At 45.3% G+C, this 19,704-nt stretch overlaps 1 protein-coding gene and 1 long non-coding RNA gene across 3 annotated transcripts in view; both read left to right on the forward strand.

The window, feature by feature from the left end:
- Positions 1 to 19,704, forward strand: part of LOC310682281 — a 430,308-nt gene that overhangs the window by 328,860 nt on the left and 81,744 nt on the right. The window lies entirely within an intron of this gene.
- The window catches only part of ADCY8 (adenylate cyclase 8), a 127,040-nt gene that overhangs the window by 105,980 nt on the left and 1,356 nt on the right, over positions 1 to 19,704 (forward strand). For both annotated transcript variants that reach the window (XM_083450415.1, XM_083450416.1), the window contains 4 exons: positions 2,575 to 2,733; positions 7,602 to 7,748; positions 18,370 to 18,462; positions 19,477 to 19,591. In XM_083450415.1, coding sequence (XP_083306541.1) covers positions 2,575 to 2,733; positions 7,602 to 7,748; positions 18,370 to 18,462; positions 19,477 to 19,591 — 514 coding nt within the window. The remainder of the gene's footprint in view (positions 1 to 2,574; positions 2,734 to 7,601; positions 7,749 to 18,369; positions 18,463 to 19,476; positions 19,592 to 19,704) is intronic.

Consider the following 19,704-nt stretch of genomic DNA (forward strand, 5'->3'; position numbering starts at 1 on the left):
AATATGTCTGGAGGATGAGTTCTGCTAAGTCCCAAATTTGAAATAACAATCATAAAAAAAGAGTTCCATTAGCCGTCTTTGGCATTAGTATAAATCAGATGCTTCTGGAGCAGAGACTTGACGCAACATAAAAGCAACGATTTCTGGAGCTGAATACAATATGCCCTTACAATAATTTCATTGCGCTCTGGCTTTCAGAGTTACGTTAAAACAGCATTAAAAGAAAAGGCAGCCCATCAATCTGCTATGAGTATTTGTTCCGTGCAAAAAAATAAAAATAAAAGGACAGCAAGTAAACTTCAGTTTAAACAAGGGCAGAGCAGGTGTGTTTTCTTTTTTCTTTTTTAAAGTTATCTTTGTTGCATTTTTTAAAAAAATACATAGAAAGCATGAATTTAACATTACATCCAAGTATCCAAAAATAAAAATAAAAATTACAGAAAAAGTAAAAATATAAAAAAGAAAAAGAAAAAGGGGGTGATAAATAAATAATAAATAAATAACAAAAAAGAATCAGTCCAGTACACAAAATTGTTCAAAGGGTACAAACAATAGTTTGAATATTCTATCAGCCAGGTTCTCAGAAATAAATACATTTGTAATCCTTCTTTCCTTCCTTTCTTTACAGTCACTTTCTTCTGTCCCAGAAAACTAGTTTGAATCCCTGCTGTATTAGTTGACTTCCCTCCATCTCTTTGCAGCTTCAGTACAGTCATACCTCATGTTACGTTTGCTTCAGGTTGAGCGTTTTCAGGTTGCGTCCCGCAACGACCCGGAAGTACCGGAAAGGGTTACTTCCGGGTTTCGCCGCTCGCGCAGACGCTCAAAGTGACGTCACACGCATGTGCAGAAGTGGCGAATTGCGACCCGCACACACGCAGACAGGCAGACTTGGGTTGCGCTCTGCTCATGTTGCAAACAGGGCTCCAGAACAGATCCCGTCCGCAACCAGAGGTACCACTGTACTAAAGTGACAAATATTCTGTATTCATTTATTAACATCAGGTTTTTCCCCATTATATCTGTGAGATTAATCTAAGCACAACCAAGTATTGTTTTTGGAACCATATTTTGTCAGGCAGTTTTTAAAGCAATCCCATTCCTTTTTTTTAACCTCAGAGTGGTCTGAGCACGTGTATTTTCAAAGCTGGTATGGAATGTTCAGATATAACACTGGTTATTATACATGCATGTCCCCAATCCTGCCATGGCAGGTGCCCACATAAATGCGACCTCTCTGCATAAGTGAGGCATCACCTAAGAAGAGGATGCGCTGGATCAGGTCAATGGCCCTTCTACTTCAGCATCCTGTTCTCACATTGGCCAACCAAATGCTTGTAGGATACCCATAGCCAGGACACGAGCATAAAAGCACTCTACTCTCCTGTAGTTTCCAGCAACTGATATTCAGACTGTGGAGGCAGAACAGAGCCATCATGGCTAGGAGTCATTGATAGCTTTGTCCACACACACACACACAGAGAGAGAGAGAGAGAGAGAGAGAGGTTCCTTGGTTTAAGAACAGCTTAGTTTGTGAACAACGTGGATTAAGAACGCTGCAAAAGTAGGTGTTTTGGTTTGTGAACTTTGCCTTGGAATGAGAACATGTTTCGCTTCCTGTCGAGTGTGTTCCATTTGTAAATTGAGTCCCTCACTGCTATGGGAAAGCACGCCTTGGTTTAAGAACTCTTTCATTTAAGAACGGACTTCCGGAATGGATTAAGTTCGTAAACCAAAGTACCACTGTATATTTAATAAAAACAATTTTTAAAGCCCCATGTGTCGCACTGCACTCCCACTACTCACTGTTTTTAATGAATAGAATGTACATGTTGTTGTTAATAATAATAATAATAATTTTTATTTATACCATGCCCTCCCCAACAAGAGCTGGGCTCAGGGCTGCTAACACCAGTAAAACGACAATTTAAAAAAAAAATTAAAATACAGGTTAAAATATAATTTAAAATGCAGCCTCATTTTAATAGTAGCCCATAGATCAAAGCCATAAGGGGAGAGAAACATAAGGGTCAGACTGAGTCCAAACTGAAGGCCAGGCAGAACAGCTCTGTCTTGCAGGCAGTGCGGAAAGATGTCAAGTTTAATCAATTGTTCAACAGTTTAATCAATTGTTCTGTGCACACTTGTGTTCACAAAGATGGGAACATGGGCCCAAATACTTTCATGTGGCAAGTGAGGGAGAAATATGTATTATTATTATTATTATTATTATTATTATTTTGTTGAAAGTTAAGAACATTGCCACCAGCAATATATCACAGCTTCTATAGCCTACATATAGTAGAGGTATTGAAATGAGAGTCGTCAGGGATCTGTAGTTAAAAGCAGAAGTTGGCAAATGTGTCCTCTTTTTTGCTCTTCAAAATATGGCATCCCTACCTAACCTACCTCCCAGGTCTGTTGTGAGGATGAAATGCGGAAGCGAAGGCCCACCTCCAAGTGAGACTGGCATCTGATTCACGGTGCCTGACTTACGTGCATTGGCTCACGTAATCAAAACCCTAAGCGACTGAACATTTAATTCGTTTCCCCTTCCTCTCCTCACCTCTACAGCTTGAATACACAGCCAGGTTGGACTTCCTGTGGCGTGGCCAAGCCAAAGAAGAAATCAACGAGATGAAGGAGTTAAGAGAGCACAACGAAAACATGCTGCGCAATATCCTTCCGAGCCACGTTGCCCGTCACTTCTTGGAAAAGGACCGAGATAATGAAGTATGTAATATTTTGGCTCTGGTTTCACCTAAGAATGGGCAGCATTTAAAAATCTTGTACAGTTGGGTCTTCTCTTGTGATTCCTTTCATAGCTGGTGAAATTCCTGCTGCTGAAGAGACAAGCTGCTGAAAAGGCTTGCCTCTTCAGCAAAATGGGGAAGCAGTGGGAATAAAACAGCAAGCAAAGCTCTGGCTTAACACACAGTTCTCTTTAGTGCATGGATGCATGTATGAGTCCCAGCCAAGAGTTCTAAAACCTTATTTATAATAACCACTGTTATGTACCGAGTTGAATAGGATCCAAAAGGCAGCAGTCTGATTGGTCCTAGAACAATAGGATTCAGAATGCAGCAGTCTGATTGGTCCCAGAACAATGCAGCAGTATGATTGGTCTGCAGGAGCCACCCAATCCAGTTCCAGATGGAAGTGAATCCACAACCTGATTGGCCTGCAGGAGAATCCCGGAATTAGCCAATCACTTGCGGCCCATTGTGTAAATAATATATATAAAGCAGATACTTTGGGGGAACTTTCATTCCTCCTCACCACTATGAGCTGAATAAAGAGCATGAAATCCAATCTCCACTCCGTGTATATTTCAACCATGGAGCAAGAAAACCCAAATTCCAAGTCTGAAATGAACTGTGTTAGAGGTAAGGCACAATTTGTCACCAATCCCTTACACTCTGCCACTCACCTGAACAGGGAGCTGCTGGTCTGCCGCCTGCTGCAATGAAACACCACTAAGGAGTTTATAATAAGGTCTAACAATTTTTAAAAATGTATGGGAGGCAATCCAGAGGGCAACAAAATATTACCTCAAGGACTGCCTCTTCCCATATGAACCTACCCAGACCCTAAGATCATCTTCTGAGGCCCTCCTTCATGTATCTTCTCCTTGAGAGGTCCAGAGGGTGGCAACGTGAGAAAGGGCCTTTTTTGCAGTGGCTCCCCATCTGTGGAATGCTGAGTATTGAAACAAACAATTCTGCTGACACTGTGCATACAGAATCACAGAATTGTAGACTTGGAAGGGACCACGAGGATCATCTAGTCCAACCCCCTGCAATGCAGAAATCTTTCACCCAAAATGGGGCTCAAACCCATGACCCTGAAATTAAGAATCTTATGCTCCACCAGCTGAGCTATCCCACTTACAGTTTTTTCAAAGGAACATTCAGCTTTGACCATGATGGTGGGTGTTTTCCTAGTGTCAAGATTTAGTTTTGAAGATGATGATAATGAAGATGATTGATGATTTTATTCAACTTATACACCGCCCTATACCCGGAGGTCTCAGGGCGGTTGACAACAAGACCACAACATATAAAATCAGACCAAACGCAATAACCCAATAACACCCCCCACCCCAAAGCCACATTCTAAAAGGGTGTTGGATGTCATTAAGATCAACCAAAGGCCTGGTTAAAAAGGAACGTTTTTGCCTGGCACATAAAGATGTATAATAAAGGCGCTAGGTGAACTTCCCTGGGGAGAGCATTCCACAGACAGGGAGCCACCGCAGAGAAGGCCCTGTTCTCATGTTGTCACTCTCTGGACTTCTCGAGGAGGAGGCACACAAAGGGGGGCCTCAGAAGATGATCTTAGGGTACGGGTCGGTTCATCTGGGAAGAGGCGGTCCTTGAGGTGATATTTTGTTGCCCTCTGGATTGCCTCCCATACATTTTTTTTAATTGTTAGACCTTGTTATGAACTACCATAATAACTACCTCCACTGCAAACAATGGATTGGGGGGGTGCAGTATTGCTATTTTTTTAAAAAAAAAAATTGTAATAGCAGCCATTGATTGCTCCTGACACCAAGATAAAAGGAGGTCCCAAATGCGGGAATTTTGGAAGATTCTCCCCTTAAAATAAGTGAAATGAACCAGGGTGGTATAGTGGTTAGGGCAGGGGTCATCAACCTTTTTCAGCAGTGGTCCGGTCCAGCATCCCTCAGACCATGTGGTGGGCCAGACTATATTTTTAAGGGGGGGAAAATGAAAGAAATCCTAGGCCCCACAAACCCAGAGATGCATTTTAAATAAAAGCACACATTCTACTCATGTAAAAACACCAGGCAGGCCCCACAAATAACCCAGAGGTGCGTTTTAAATAAAAGAACACATTCTACTCATGTAAAAACACACTGATTCCCAGACCGTCCATGGGCCGGATTGAGAAGGCGATTGGGCCACGTCCGGCCCACGGGCCTTAGGTTGCCTACCCCTGGGTTAAGGTATCGGACCATGACCTAGAAGACTGGGGTTCAAATCATCACACAGCCATGGAGCTAATTTGGTCCAGTCACTGTATCTCATCCTACCTCACAAGGTGCTGTGAGAACCATCTGGTGAGATGGACAGCCATTGTTTCCTTGAGGAAACAAGGGGTATAAATGGAATATTAAATAAGGAATAAAATAAAATGCCCCCTGCCTTATTTTCATCGCCTGCAAATTGAGGGGCATGTGCAGGGCAAACATGTTAGCCAGATGACCCAAGGACAGTCAACCCATCGTTTGTTTTGAAACTATGGTTTAATGCGACTTGGGAACCAGGCCATTGTTATGCTAAGCTACATCTGTTCTCGCTGTGTGGAGAACACTCTCTGCATAGTTTGCCATTTATGCCTGTTATTTTCAGACTCTGATCTCTCAACATAATAATCCCTTTCCTCTCTCTCTCAGCCTCTTTCATTATCATGCCTGCTGAAGATTTGTGAATCAGTTCACTGGCTTGTTTGTGCTTCAATGCAGAAAATGCTCATCTACCTAAAATGTGAGCTTCACTGCTCTCCAGGAAAGGGGAATGGAAGAGTGAACACTTTTTTGTGCATAATCCCTAAGCTATTATTATTATTATTATTATTATTAATTATTATTATTTATACCCCGCCCATCTGTGGCCGTTGTGTGAATTGATCCATAAGCATCGCTGTGCTGACGGCGTGGTTGAGACCCCTGCAGCAACGTAAGGAGGTGATGGGCACAAACAATTTTGCACATTAAATAGCTTCCAGTGTGGTGTAGTGGTTAAGAGCGGTAGTCTCGTAATCTGGTCTCCGCTCTCCGCTCCTCCACATGCAGCTGCTGGGTGACCTTGGGCCAGTCACACTTCTTTGAAGTCTCTCAGCCCCACTCACCTCACAGAGTGTTTGTTGTGGGGGAGGAAGGGAAAGGAGAATGTTAGCCGCTTTGAGACTCCTTAAAGGGAGTGAAAGGCAGGATATCAAATCCAAACTCTTCTTCTTCTTCTTCTTCTTCTTCTTCTTCTTCCCCCCTGCCACTGCGAGGCACGTGGCTCACACATACAGGCTCTTGCTTGTATCAAGTGGCCTTGCTGTATTTGTGACTTCTAAATAAATTAAGCACATCTTACATACAATAAGGGACGCGGGTATCGCTGTGAGTGAAACCACAGAGCCTAGGACTTGCCGATCAGAAGGTCGGCAGTTTGAATCCCAATGACAGGGTGAGCTCCCGTTGCTCGGTCCCTGCTCCTGCCCACCTGGCAGTTCAAAAGGACGTCTAAGTGCAAGTAGATAAATAGGTACTGCTCCAGCGGGAAGGTAAACGGTGTTTCTGTGTGCTGCTCTGGTTCACCAGAAGCGGCTTAGTCATGCTGGCCACATGACCCGGAAGCTATACGCTGGCTCCCTCGGCCAATAAAGCGAGATGAGCACCACAACCCCAGAGTCGGTCACAACTGGACCTAATGGTCAGGGGTCCCTTTACCTTTTACATACATTAAACCTTGCAGCCCTTTCATGGCAGCCAAAGCCAGTTGCCAGAGGCCAGCTCTGCATCCTAGGGCTAGGTCTAAACAGCTATAAGAAACATTCTGAATACGCTCTGCAAAAAAAAAAAAAAAAAGTTGTAAAGCTCGCAATTGAAAATATTGTTGAGTTGTGATTTCAGCGCCATCTGGTGTCACAGTGTTATGACGCATTTATAACGCTGTATTTTGACTAACGTGGCTGAGTCCTTCATCTACCATTGTATATCACAGAATCATAAAACCGTAGAGTTGGATGGGACCCTAAGGGATATCGAGTCTGACCCCCTGCAATGCAGGAATTCCAACTAACAGCATCCAGATGTCAAGGAAGTAAACAACTATCTGACTTTTAGAAGACATCTGAAGGCAGCCCTGTTTAGGGAAGTTTTTAATGTTTGTTTTAGGGACGCGGGTGGCGCTGTGGGTAAAAGCCTCAGCGCCTAGGGCTTGCCCATCGAGAGGTCGGCGGTTCGAATCCCCGCGGCGGGGTGCGCTCCCGTTGTTCGGTCCCAGCGCCTGCCAACCTAGCAGTTCGAAAGCACTCCCGGGTGCAAGTAGATAAATAGGGACCGCTTACTAGCGGGAAGGTAAACGGCGTTTCTGTGTGTGGCTCTGGCTCTCCAGAGCAGCGATGTCATGCTGGCCATGTGACCCAGAAGTGACAGCGCTGACCCCCGGCCTCTTGAGTGAGATGGGCGCACAACCCTAGAGTCGAACACGACTGGCCCGTACGGGCAGCGGTACCTTTACCTTTACCTTTAATGTTTGTTTTATTGTGTTTTTAATATTCTGTTGGGAGCAACCCAGAGTGGCTGGGGAAACCCAGCCAGATGGGTGGGGTATAAATAATTTATTATTATTATTATTATTATTATTATTATTATTATTATTATTAATCTACCTCTAGGGTTAACTGATGAGCAAGTACCAAACACCTGTCCATCCTCTTGCTCGCAAGATGTACAAATTCTATGATGTGTTAACTGCTGGCAATGAAACTCGCTGCCCGCTCCCTTTATTCTGCTACCTACAATATGTCACTGAGGTTCATTTTTCTCCTCTGTCCTTTTGCTCTTCCACTATCCCTAGGAACTGTATTCTCAGTCCTACGACGCTGTCGGCGTCATGTTTGCTTCCATCCCGGGCTTTGCAGACTTCTATTCCCAGACCGAAATGAACAACCAGGGAGTGGAATGTCTGCGTCTGCTGAACGAAATCATTGCAGACTTCGATGAGGTAATTTCGCAGCCCTTGGTGGCGTTTTTGGGCGGTGTGTGTGTGTGTCTGTGCAGTGGAATGAAATTTAAGAAAACAGGCGGTCAGGGTCGGGAGGCCTGGCATTTGCACCAGCTCAGTCATTACATTAGTTTAACCTCCATGCAATGATTGCTGCTGCTTTTATTTCAATCTATATGGTAATGTGCTGAGGGGGTTTGGGGAGGCGGGGGTCGATAATGAGTTCTCGGGCAATGATTGGCCGAGCTGCCCTGGTGGCACAGAAGGCAGGTGAAAGATTTCCTCACTCCGATTGGCTCAGCTGCTCTCCTCCGAAAGGACTCTCGTTGCCATTGGCTCAGACGCATGCATCCTACGGAACAGACAGAAGGGCAGAGGAAAGAAAAAGTCGAGGGCTTTGGAAAGAAGGCAGCAGCCCAAGAAAGCAGGACAGCAAGGGAAGCTGGGATATTTGGGAAGTGAAGGTTGGAAAAGAAGCTGTAAGAGAAGGATATGTGAGAGGGAGAGCCAGAAGAAAAAATGTGCAAGCAAGAGACCCAAAGTGGAGGAAGTCTGTATATTAATTTGAAATCAAATTGTAGAGATGGGATCCCCAGAGGTCCTCTAGACCAACCCCCTACAGTGCAGAAATCACAACTAAAGAATCCCTGACACATAACCTAACCTTTGGCTGCCAGACTCCAGTGATGTAAACATATACAGTGGTACCTCCAGTTGCGGACGGGATCCATTCCAGAGCTCCGGTCGAATCCTGAGGTTTCCGCAACCAGGGGGACCGCTTCTGCGCATGCGCGCGGTAGAGCACTTCTGCGCATGTGCGCTCGCCCAAACTCTTCCGGGTTTGCTACTTTCGCAACCTGAAGTTTACGTTACCCAAAGGCAACGTAAGCCGAGGTGCTACTGTATATATATATATATATATATATATATATATATATATATATATAGTCGGGGGGGGGGAGTATTTGGTCCCCTGCTAAGTTTGCCCTCTGATGAAGAAATGACCAGTCCATAATTTTAATGGTAGGTTTATTGTAGCTGTGAGAGACAGAATAACAACAGGAAAACCCTGACTTTTGTCTTCTGGGTTTCTGGGGTTTTTCCTGTTGTTATTCTGTCTCTCAAAGCTACAATAAACCTACCATGAAAATTATGGACTGGTCATTTCTTCGTCAGAGGACAAACGGGCACTGGAGAGCCAGTGTGGTGTAGTGGTTAAGAGCGGTAGTCACGTAATCTGGGGAACCGGGTTCGCGTCTCCGCTCCTCCACATGCAGCTGCTGGGTGACCTTGGGCTAGTCACACTTCTCTGAAGTCTCTCAGCCCCACTCACCTCACAGAGTGTTTGTTGTGGGGGAGGAAGGGAAAGGAGAATGTTAGCCGCTTTGAGACTCCTGAAGGGGAGTGAAAGGCGGGATATCAAATCCAAACTCTTCTTCTTCTTCTTCTTCTTCTTCTTCTTCTTCTTCTTCTTCTTCTTCTTCTTCTTCTTCTTCTTCTTCTTCTTCTTCTTCTCCCCCCCCCCCCCTCACTGTATATAGCACCAAACACAACTGCTTATTCTGGTAACAAGGGAGATGACTCTTTGGCAAACCAAGGGCCGCATTCCCTTCCCGGCAACTCTGCAGGGGCCACGGATCAGTAGTGGACAGGGATAGAAGTGTGCAGAGCAACAAATTTCACCTTGTGCAATTGGCTCGTTTCCATACATGCCCCTCTCTGCCCTCCATCCAGGCTAGTAAGAAGCATCAGCAGGGCCATCTTTAGCAGATGCAAATATCCACTCTGCACCCCCAAATTACCATGGATAATGGGGGGAGCAAAGCTGCACACTGCCAGCCATGGGAGGGGGTGCGCAACTCTCCCCTATGCTGCTGCGGGAAAGGCTTGGGAGGGAAGCTGCATGCCCACCAGCCATATGTTTGACGGGGAGCAGCTGGCAGGTGTGCAGGGAAAGGGGAGGCCGCTGGCAAAGCCGCGCAGCTCCCCCACTCACTGGGGCGCCCCTGGGAGGCCGCCGCCCTGGCGCAACGAACCACTGAGCCATATGGGAAAGACAGCTCTGAGAATCAGAAGAGCTCAAGGGTGCATTCTAGCCAGGGCAGAAGCAGGGCACAGAGCAATGTGGCCCAGGGAGAAGTTATGTGGCCTGGGGGCCTCCCAGGGGCCAGATAGAGAGACCTAAGGGGCCGCATTTGCTTCTCAGGCTCCTCATTTCTGCAATACGTCTTCCCTGTGCTTGAAACGACACAGGTGTCCAGCGCTGGAATATGGCAGTGCTTCTCAAAATACAGTTTGTGCCTCGGAGTCCTGAGATAACACCTCTGCTAGGTCTCCGTTGTTGCATTTCACCGACTTTTTTTTTTTTTTTTTTTTGAGTTTCTCTCTCATTGGGCTCCCTCTCATGGATTCTGGGCTGCTGTGTGTCTTGGTTAAGGTAAAGGTACCCCTGCCCGTACGGGCCAGTCTTGACAGACTCTAGGGTTGTGCGCTCATCTCACTCTAGAGGCCGGGAGCCAGCGCTGTCCGCAGACACTTCCGGGTCACGTGGCCAGCGTGACAAGCTGAATCTGGCGAGCCAGCGCAGCACACAGAACGCCGTTTACCTTCCCGCTAGTAAGTGGTCCCTATTTATCTACTTGCACCTGGAGGTGCTTTCGAACTGCTAGGTTGGCAGGCGCTGGGACTGAGCGACGGGAGCGCACCCCGCCGTGGGGATTCGAACTGCCGACCTTTCGATCGGCAAGTCCTAGGCGCTGAAGCTTTTACCCACAGCGCCACCCGGGTCCGGTGTCTTGGTTACATGTGCACAAATGTCAGGAAATGCAGATCAAAGGATGTATCAAGAGACAAGCGTGCCAGCTACTTGAAAGTACAAGCCATTTCAGACAGTAGAGATGGGATGGTTGTTCCAGTTTGCCTCTTCACACTCTGAAGCCTCTACCTGGGCATCCTTGCCAGCTTGCCATTTCAAGCTGAAGGAAATAATGTTCCCTGAAACTCTGACTCCCCCCCCCCCCTCATTTCAAGGTGACATTTTGAGCAATTGTACAAATCTGTATAGATCGACAAGCCGAGGGCATGACAGAGGTAGCCTTTAAGACGGGAGCGTTCAATAGCTTGTGTTGTAATGCAGCTCAGAGACATTTCAAAGAGGTGTTCAGCTTTTCAAACACTGCCGGCAATCCTCTCCCACTGTGTCTATCGATATAAAAACTCAATTTTATGCCCAAGTTCTTACCCAGCTATCGGTGTATTTATTAATGGCTTTGTTTTTCATGCTGCAGCTGGAGCAAAACAGCACGCTTTCAAAACGAAGCAGGTCCCGTCATATCCAACAATATTAGTAATTATATTAAATAATCATGAAATGCCTTTTACATGTGCTTTAAGGTGAGATGTGAACATATAACAATAACAGCTAAAATAGTTTTTTTAAACAATGCAAAGAACAACTGGAAATAGTGTTCATTTTGCATTGTTTTTAAACCTAAGACAAAAACAACTTCAAATGTTTCAAGGGGGGTACGGACGATGGCCTCCTCTCATATCTCAGTGGGGAGGCTGTTCCACAGAACAGGGTCAGTCACGTTGAAGGACCTACTCTGAGTTACTGTGGTATTTGGGGGGGGGGGGATCTCTTGCAGAACACAGCTGCCTACTGCATATTTAAGGGGTAGGGTGACTTCTCAAGTTACCTGGTCCTGATCTGGCCCTTATTCCATTTGAGCACTGTTAATGGAGAAATCTGAGGGCTCCCTTGGACAAAAAAACAAGGACACCAGCCAGGAATACCAGAGCGAAACAGCAGCCAGTAGGCTTGGTCTTTATTGAAGACTGTTGCGACAGGACTCCCACCTGCCAAAAGGTGGAACAAGATGGAAGCCCTGAACAAAAGAGCCCCCAAACTTTTATTAGCTGCTAATCCCCATGTTACAGTCCCCCAAACTACATCACTAATGCATCATGGTTACATCATGAAAGGGGAGGTCTAGTGGCAGTAATCTGAGCATCCTGGACCCTGCCCCATGGTTCCCCTTGCCCTCCACCAAACACCCATCAAGTGTAACAAAAAAGATATTTACATTTCCCTGTTTCCCAGACAAGTTAATCACACACTTTTGTCTTCATCTGGGTTTGTTATTTCTGGAATGGCTACCTGTCTGGCACTCAGGTATCAGGATGCCAAGAATTATCACTCAGGCAGAGGGGCTGCTGAGTAGCTGAGCTCACACGTCTATATGAATTTCTGAAGTTTTCCCAGTGAGCCAATACACAGATACATTGATCAGTGAATTATTAGATTTGGTATCATGCAGCAAAGGCCCTTTGAATAGATAGGAAGAAACTGTGATGAAGTGTTTTGTGGGGACAAATCACAAAAGCGATTGTGCTGGTTTTGGTAGTGGGCTGCACGTGCATGATATCTGCTGGAGGGGCAACCCCCCCCCCAACCTATACATAAATTCCTGCAACAGCACATAAGCGCAACACTGGCTAGGATTTTCCCAGGGTGCCAAGAAAGTCAGAAAGCATCAGCCTCATTGAGAAACTTAACCTTCTATTCTTGCACTGACCGCTTAATTTATAAAGGATCCAATTAGGGGCGACTCCCGACATCGTTAGGTATATATAACGATCAGTTTGGGAAGCAAGAGGAGGTGATGCAGTCCTTTGCCAGTTGTTAATCTGTTTTTGATTTGGAGACACAGTTGATTGACTTCCACCAGAAGCCTCTTTCAGCAGGCTTAAATGAAGGAAAGGAGCTGCGACAGTTCAATTAAGTGCCACAGCTGTGACCTCGCACAGCGAATGAAGTGTCTGGCCTTATGTTCCTGAGCCAATAAGAACATAAGGATAGTATGGGGGGTCAAGCCAGTGGTCCATCTAAGCCAGCATCCTCAGCCAGATGCCTACAGGGAACCAGCAACAACAATAATAATAATAATTTATTATTTATACCCTTGGGACGCGGGTGGCGCTGTGGGTTAAAGCCTCAGTGCCTAGGGCTTGCCGATCGAAAGGTCGGCGGTTCGAATCCCCGCGGCGGGGTGCGCTCCCGCTCTTCGGTCCCAGCGCCTGCCAACCTAGCAGTTCAAAAGCACCCCTGGGTGCAAGTAGATAAATAGGGACCGCTTACTAGCGGGAAGGTAAACGGCGTTTTCGTGTGCGGCTCTGGCTTGCCAGAGCAGCGATGTCACGCTGGCCACGTGACCCGGAAGTGTCTTCGGACAGCGCTGGCCCATGGCCTCTTTGAGTGAGATGGGCGCACAACCCTAGAGTCTGTCAAGACTGGCCCGTACGGGCAGGGGTACCTTTACCTTTTATTTATACCCTGCCCATCTGGCTGAGTTTCCCTAGCCACTCTGGACGGTTTCCAATCAAGTGTTTAAAACAACACAGCATTAAATATTAAAAACTTCCCTAAACAGGGCTACCTTCAGATGTCTTTTAAAAAGAAGATAGCTGCTTATTTCTTTCACATCTGAAGGGAGGGCGTTCCACAGGGCGGGCGCCACCACTGAGAAGGCCCTCTGTCTGGTTCCCTAGAACCTCACTTCTCGCAGGGAGGGAACCGCCAGAAGGCCCTCGGTGCTGGACCTCAGTGTCCGGGCTGAACGATGGGGGTGGAGACGCTCCTTCAGGTATACAGGACCGAGGCCGTTTAGGGCTTTAAAGGTCAGCACCAACACTTTGAATTGTGCTCGGAAACATACTGGGAGCCAATGCAGATCTCTCAGGAGCAGTGTTATGTGGTCCCGGCGGCCGCTCCCAGTCACCAGTCTAGCTGCCCCATTCTGGACCCAAGCACAAGCCCACCCTCCCCTCCTGCAGTTTCCAGCAACTTATATCCAGAACCATTTGCTGCTTCCAAAACAAATGGGAGATGGTTGCTGCACCCAGGTCCTGCTTGTGAGCTTCCCATAGATATCTAGCTGGCCACTGTGAGATAAGGATGCTCAACTAAATGGGACTTTGGCCTGATCCAGCTGGGCTTATATTTGCGTGGCGAGTTCCCACCCCCGCAGGTGGAAATTATGGTACATGACACAATTATTGAGGTTAATGGGCTAAAAAAAAGGCCACAACTTTATTGGTTACAGGTGAGGAGCTGTATTGGCTTAGACACTGGTCCTAACCGACTACAGTGGTACCTTGGGTTACATACGCTTCAGGTTACAGACTCCGCTAACCCAGAAATAGTACCTTGGGTTAAGAACTTTGGTTCAGGATAAAAACAGAAATCGTGCTCTGGCGGCATGGCAGCAGCAGAAGGCCCCATTAGCTAAAGTGGTACCTCAGGTTAAGAACAGTTTCAGGTTAAGAACAGACCTCCAGAACGAATTAAGTTATTAACCCGCGGTACCAGTGCATATCCAACTTCAGCCCGTCCGCTCGAAGTCCGGGAATGGTTAACCACCAGTAGGGGGAGTTCTGCTGATGCATGTCAACTAGGAACTCCCCCCGGGGGTCAGTGCTAGGGGGCATCCCTAGGCTTCAGACAGGGCCACGCCCCCGGGAATCCTTTACCAGACTACCCTTCAATATGTGGGGCAGGTGATGGCACTACCTCCCCTCTTCCATATACAGAACAATACCAATGCCTAACCGCCAATACCCAGACAGTTGCGACAATTTGCTACAAGGTAGGCGAAAACCAAGTGGCTGGTGCCAATTTGCCAAGTGGAAAAATTCCTACCAGGCCCCTCAACGGCGACCAACCAAGGTCCATAGCAAGGTCAAGGAACGAAAAACCTTATAGGGTGGGAGGGTGGGAAAGCAGGAACAGCTGGCCAGTGGCAAAGAGGGAGATCCCAGGCCGCATCCTGACTTTATAGGGCAGGCCACGCCCCGAGCCAGCCGATTGGCTGGCCAGGGGGCGACGCGGCCGGGGGGGCTGGCCTCCACCCACCGCGCGCATGGAGGGGCCGAGAAGCTCGCAACCCCACCTCCTCCTTAGGGCAGAAGTGGCTTTCTTAAGAATCAAACAGTGTGATTTCTCTCCCTCCCTTTCTTCACACCCTCTCTCTCAAACTCGCACGCAGTCATCACTAGTTTTGCTCTCATTTATCTGTTGAGCTTATCCCATCTAATCTTCATTGCTCCATTTCCTCCTCTCTCCTGCAGTGCAGGTAGTACCAATATTGATATTGTCATGAAATGCTTTAAGTTCCCCCCCCCCCCATTACAGGGATCATTTCTCTCTCTCCTTTCGATCCTGCAAAGATTTGTGTGCAGGGAGTGTGAAATCAAACTGCTTTACACCGCATCTATTATCCTGGTGCAAAATGCAGATTATGGCCATTGCAACATTTATTATAACATTTATTATTATTATTATTATTAAAGACTGGGGGGGGGGGGGAATTAAGCCTCATTTGCAGGGCATGTCAAGTTTCCAAGCAGTCTGTAGATTTGTGCCGTTCTGCAAAGCACGCTTTAAGAAGCCCAGGTCCTGCATTCTGGGCACGGCTGCAGTGACCTTGAGCGTAGACAGGACTGCAGTGTCATGCCAACAGAAGATTTCGAAGCACAGTTCGGATTTACAGAGTGCGTAGCAAACAGCGTCCCCTCTAGTCATCAATTGCTGTAGGGTGCAGAGACGACGAACTGATCAAGAGAATCATAAAAATGCAATCTTTCACTTCATGCGAAATCAGAGTGTTGTGTTGCGTTTTTCCCAAACATGGTTGGTGGCATATGCGAAGCTTGAATCCCTACAGAACTCAAGCCAGAAACCCCTCTGCTACCATAGGAACACAAAGTGAAAGCCTTAGCTGATGACTTGGTATTAACAATAGAAGAACCATTAATTAGTGCCAAGGAAGTATTAGAAGAGATAGAACAATTCGGACATGTAGCAGGTTTTAAACTGAACAAAAAGAAAACTAAAATGATAGTTAAAAATATGAATCAGGACTTGGGAAATGATATATAATGAGATTTTTACTTGGCAATGTAGATTAATAGACAGGATTGTAAGTTGTTTTTATATCCGATGACGTCAGCAAGAATATTATTGGCACAAAAATGGAAGCAACATAACTTTTCATCTTATACAATGTTTTAGACTTTCATCAACACCTCTGATGATTTTTGTTCTTTATAACTTATTCTGCATTTCTTAATTTCACCATTACTCTTAATTGTCATTACCGGTGACTAATAATTCTCCTCATAGTCTTCCTTGCAATATTTCAAATAATCTTCCTTACAAAACTTCTTGCAGTCCTACTAGCGCAATCTGTTCAGTACAATTACTTTCCAAATAGTTTGTACATTTACTCCAATCTTCTAAGAATCTCTGATTCTGCAGGTTTCGAATCCTTCCAGTTAATTTATCAAGTTGTGCATAGTCCATCAATTTCATCCTCCATTCTTCTTTCGTCGGTAATTCTTCTTATATGACTGTTGGAATATATATGTAAAAAAAAACCAATAAAATGTATAGAAACCTCTCTGCTAGCACAACTGGTCGCTGAGAGAGGTTTTCCATTACAGTGGGGGCTGGCAGTGGCAGTGACTGCAACCTGGTGTTGCTCATGTCAGGAAGCAGTCGGTAGGGTATGCTGGTTTGTGCAAAAACAGGGGTTTTTTAATAAGTATTTTTTATAAGGAATTTTGACATGTTACCGGAAAAATCTGAGGGCTCCCTTGGACAAAAAGTAAAGACACCAATCAGAGTAAATTGGAGCAAATCATCAGCCTGTAGGCTTGGCCTTTATTGAACTGTTGCAGCAGGGTGTTCCCCTCACTTGCAGGAGAGAGGAAAGACACAGAAAAATGGTGTGCAAGACCTTATAAAAACTTTTGAAATTCCCATCCTCTAGGTCAAGCCCACCCCCAGAAACATCATGCATACATTACAGAAAGGAGGGGTTGAGGGAGGAGTTGTGGTGGTAACCTGAGTGTCCTGTCACCTGGCTGGTTCCTTTCTACCCCTCCCCATGAGTCATTTTCTGAAGACAAAAGGTAGTCGCAGTTTCCTGCCCCCTGAGGGAAGATCTGATCATTGTCCTTTGTTCCAGTTTGTGCTGAATCCACTCCCATATGCAAGTTCTTTGTGATCTTGATTGTCTTCTGTCTGGGATCATCAGGGTTGGCATAGCAACTGGGCAGGGCTCCTGTGGATGTGCTGGTATGGTGAAGGGATTATGGCGCCCTGTATCAAACCTTCCCCATTTTGTAGTCTTTCCTTCATGGAGTAAAATAAAAGTGGAACAGTGCAAATCCGATGTATGGTTGATTTTCTATGAATTTATAACAGAGGTGTAGCCTATGTAGTGTATGAGTGTGAGTGTGTGTGAAGTTTGTACAAACTGAATGATGGGGGGGGGCTCCTGCTACAGACATAACAATTCATCAAAAATACTTCATCCTCATCCCCCCCATTTCCCCCCTCCCCCTCCCCTAAAAAGAAGAACACCCCCCTCCCACCCCCAGACTTCCCTCAGCTCCTCTCTCTGGTTTCTCAGCACATATTCTTCTCTGCATGTTATAAAGTTGTAAAGATCCTCAGTTTGTCTATCGGTATACTACCAATAAAGAGTTTGTGAATGTTTATTCAAAACCTGCCAAGGAGTCCAGTTCATTTAGTTGTTTCTTTAAGTACTTCGTAAAATGTTCCCATTCTTCTTTAAAGTCACAGCTTATGTGTCAGTTTTGCCAATTCCGCGTAATCCGTCAATTTCTCTTGCCACAGTTCTTTAGTCAGGATTTCCTCATTCTTCCATCCTTCTGCTATTAAGACTCTTGCCGCCGTTGTCGCATACATGAAAATGTTTTTTAATTTCCTTGGCAGGTCTTTTCCTACAATCCCTAACAAGAAAGCATTGGAACATTTTCTTCAACTCATTATATATCATTTCCCCCCCCCTTTTTTTTTTTACTACAATCCCACCACGTATGATAAAAAGTCCCTTCTTTTTCCTTACATTTCCAACACAGATTTGAACCGGTTTTATACATTCTTCCTAACTGCACTGGTGTTATATACCATCATCTTCATATAGTTTTCTTTCCACAAAGAACAATCTGTGAATTGTAAATCAATTTTCCATAACCTTTCCCAATCTTCCAACATGATGTTATGGGCTAAACAGGCTTTTTTTGGTCATTTTGTTTTATGCTGTATTTGTGTTATTATGCCTGGGTTGCATGCTGCCAATTTCATAGCTGGATGCCCAGAGAACTCTGGTTATGGGGTCAGGATACGAATGTTCTGTGTAAATAGCAGAGAATTCCAACCTCCGCAATCTGCCAGGGAAGGAAGGCCCATTCAGCTTCACCTGTAGTGCAGGTGTGTGCAAATGCAGAAACATTAACACAAAATTCCATCATCTTCATTCTGTCCCATCCGCAACCACATAAATGCATATCTGGATAATCACATACTGGGGCAAACCTGTTGAGTTGCAGCATATTCCATGGAATTAAACATTCTTAAATGTTTCCTAACAGTTATGCTTTTTAAAACAAAAACAAAAAACACAGGTCATTAGCCCTTCTGCAAAGTGCTACAGAATTGACACCTTCCACGTGATGAAAAATAAAAATAAAAAACCGTTTGGGAGCTGTGCATCCAATAAAATGCGATTCAATGAACTCTTTTCTTTGTTAGTTGCTAGGTGAAGAAAGGTTTCAAGATATTGAAAAAATCAAAACCATTGGCAGCACCTACATGGCTGTGTCCGGGTTATCACCTGAAAAACAGGTAAGGAGTTTTCTGTTGCCTAACAAAGAGAACTTGTATTTTCTAATGCATAGTCTAAAGTACAGGACATTGGAGTCCCTTTTAAATATATGCAGTTTGGCATTTCCTGGAACAAAACAGATATTTGTTCTCACCTGTCATGGCTACATGCTGGTTGAACAATATTGGTGTGTGTATGTGTGTGTGTATATATATATATATATATATATGTATATGTATATGTATATGTATATGTATATGTATATGTATAATACCTTTTATCCAAAGATCACAGGGTACTTCACAACAACAAAAATGCAAATTGAGAACACAAAATCCCAATTGCATCTAAAAGGCTTTAGAATGTTAATCAGCCCAAGGCAAGGTGATATAGAAACATTTTCTCTGGGTGTTTATTTGCAATTAAGTGGCAAACAAATAAAAAATAAAATTAATCTCTAGTGGGACAGGGAGCAAGATCCCGATTGTATGAAATGTGAGTAGAGGGCAGCTGACCTATGCCTAATAATAATAATAATAATAATAATAATAATAATAATAATTTATTTATACCCTGCCCATCTGGCCAGGCCTCCCAACCACTCTGGGCAGCTCCCAACAGAATATTAAAAACATGATAAAACTTCAAACATTTAAAACTTCCCTAAACAGGGCTGCCTTCAGATGTCTTCTAAAAGTCAGATAGTTGTTTATTTCCTCGACATCTGATTGGAGGGCATTCTACAGGGCAGGTGCCACTACCGAGAAGGCCCTCTGCCTGCTTCCCTGCAACCTCACTTCTCGCAGGGAGGGAATCTCCAGAAGGCCCTCAGAGCTGACCTCAGTGTCCGGGCTGAACGATAGGGGTGGAGACGCTCCTTCAGGTATACTGGACCGAGGCCATTTAGGGCTTTAAAGCTCAGCACCAACACTTTGAATTGTGCTCGGAAACGTACTGGGAGCCAATGCATCTCAGGACTGGTGTTATATGCCTGACTTGTGCAATGAATTTTCTGCTTTTCATTCCCTCCCCAGCAATGCGAAGATAAATGGGGGCACTTATGTGCCCTAGCGGATTTCTCCATAGCGCTGAATGAAAGCATCCAAGAGATCAACAAGCATTCGTTCAACAACTTTGAACTCCGCATTGGTACGTATGGGCTGAGCCCTTAACATTAGTCACCCGAATGTAGAGTTTCAGATGCATTTAAAGCTCTCAGGTGAGTAGGCTTCACATCAGTAGAAAGGGTAGCACTGCACGGG

The sequence above is a fragment of the Podarcis tiliguerta genome (genome assembly GCF_965153285.1).
Source record: "Podarcis tiliguerta genome assembly, chromosome: 7".
In the NCBI taxonomy this organism is placed as follows: Eukaryota; Metazoa; Chordata; class Lepidosauria; order Squamata; family Lacertidae; genus Podarcis; species Podarcis tiliguerta.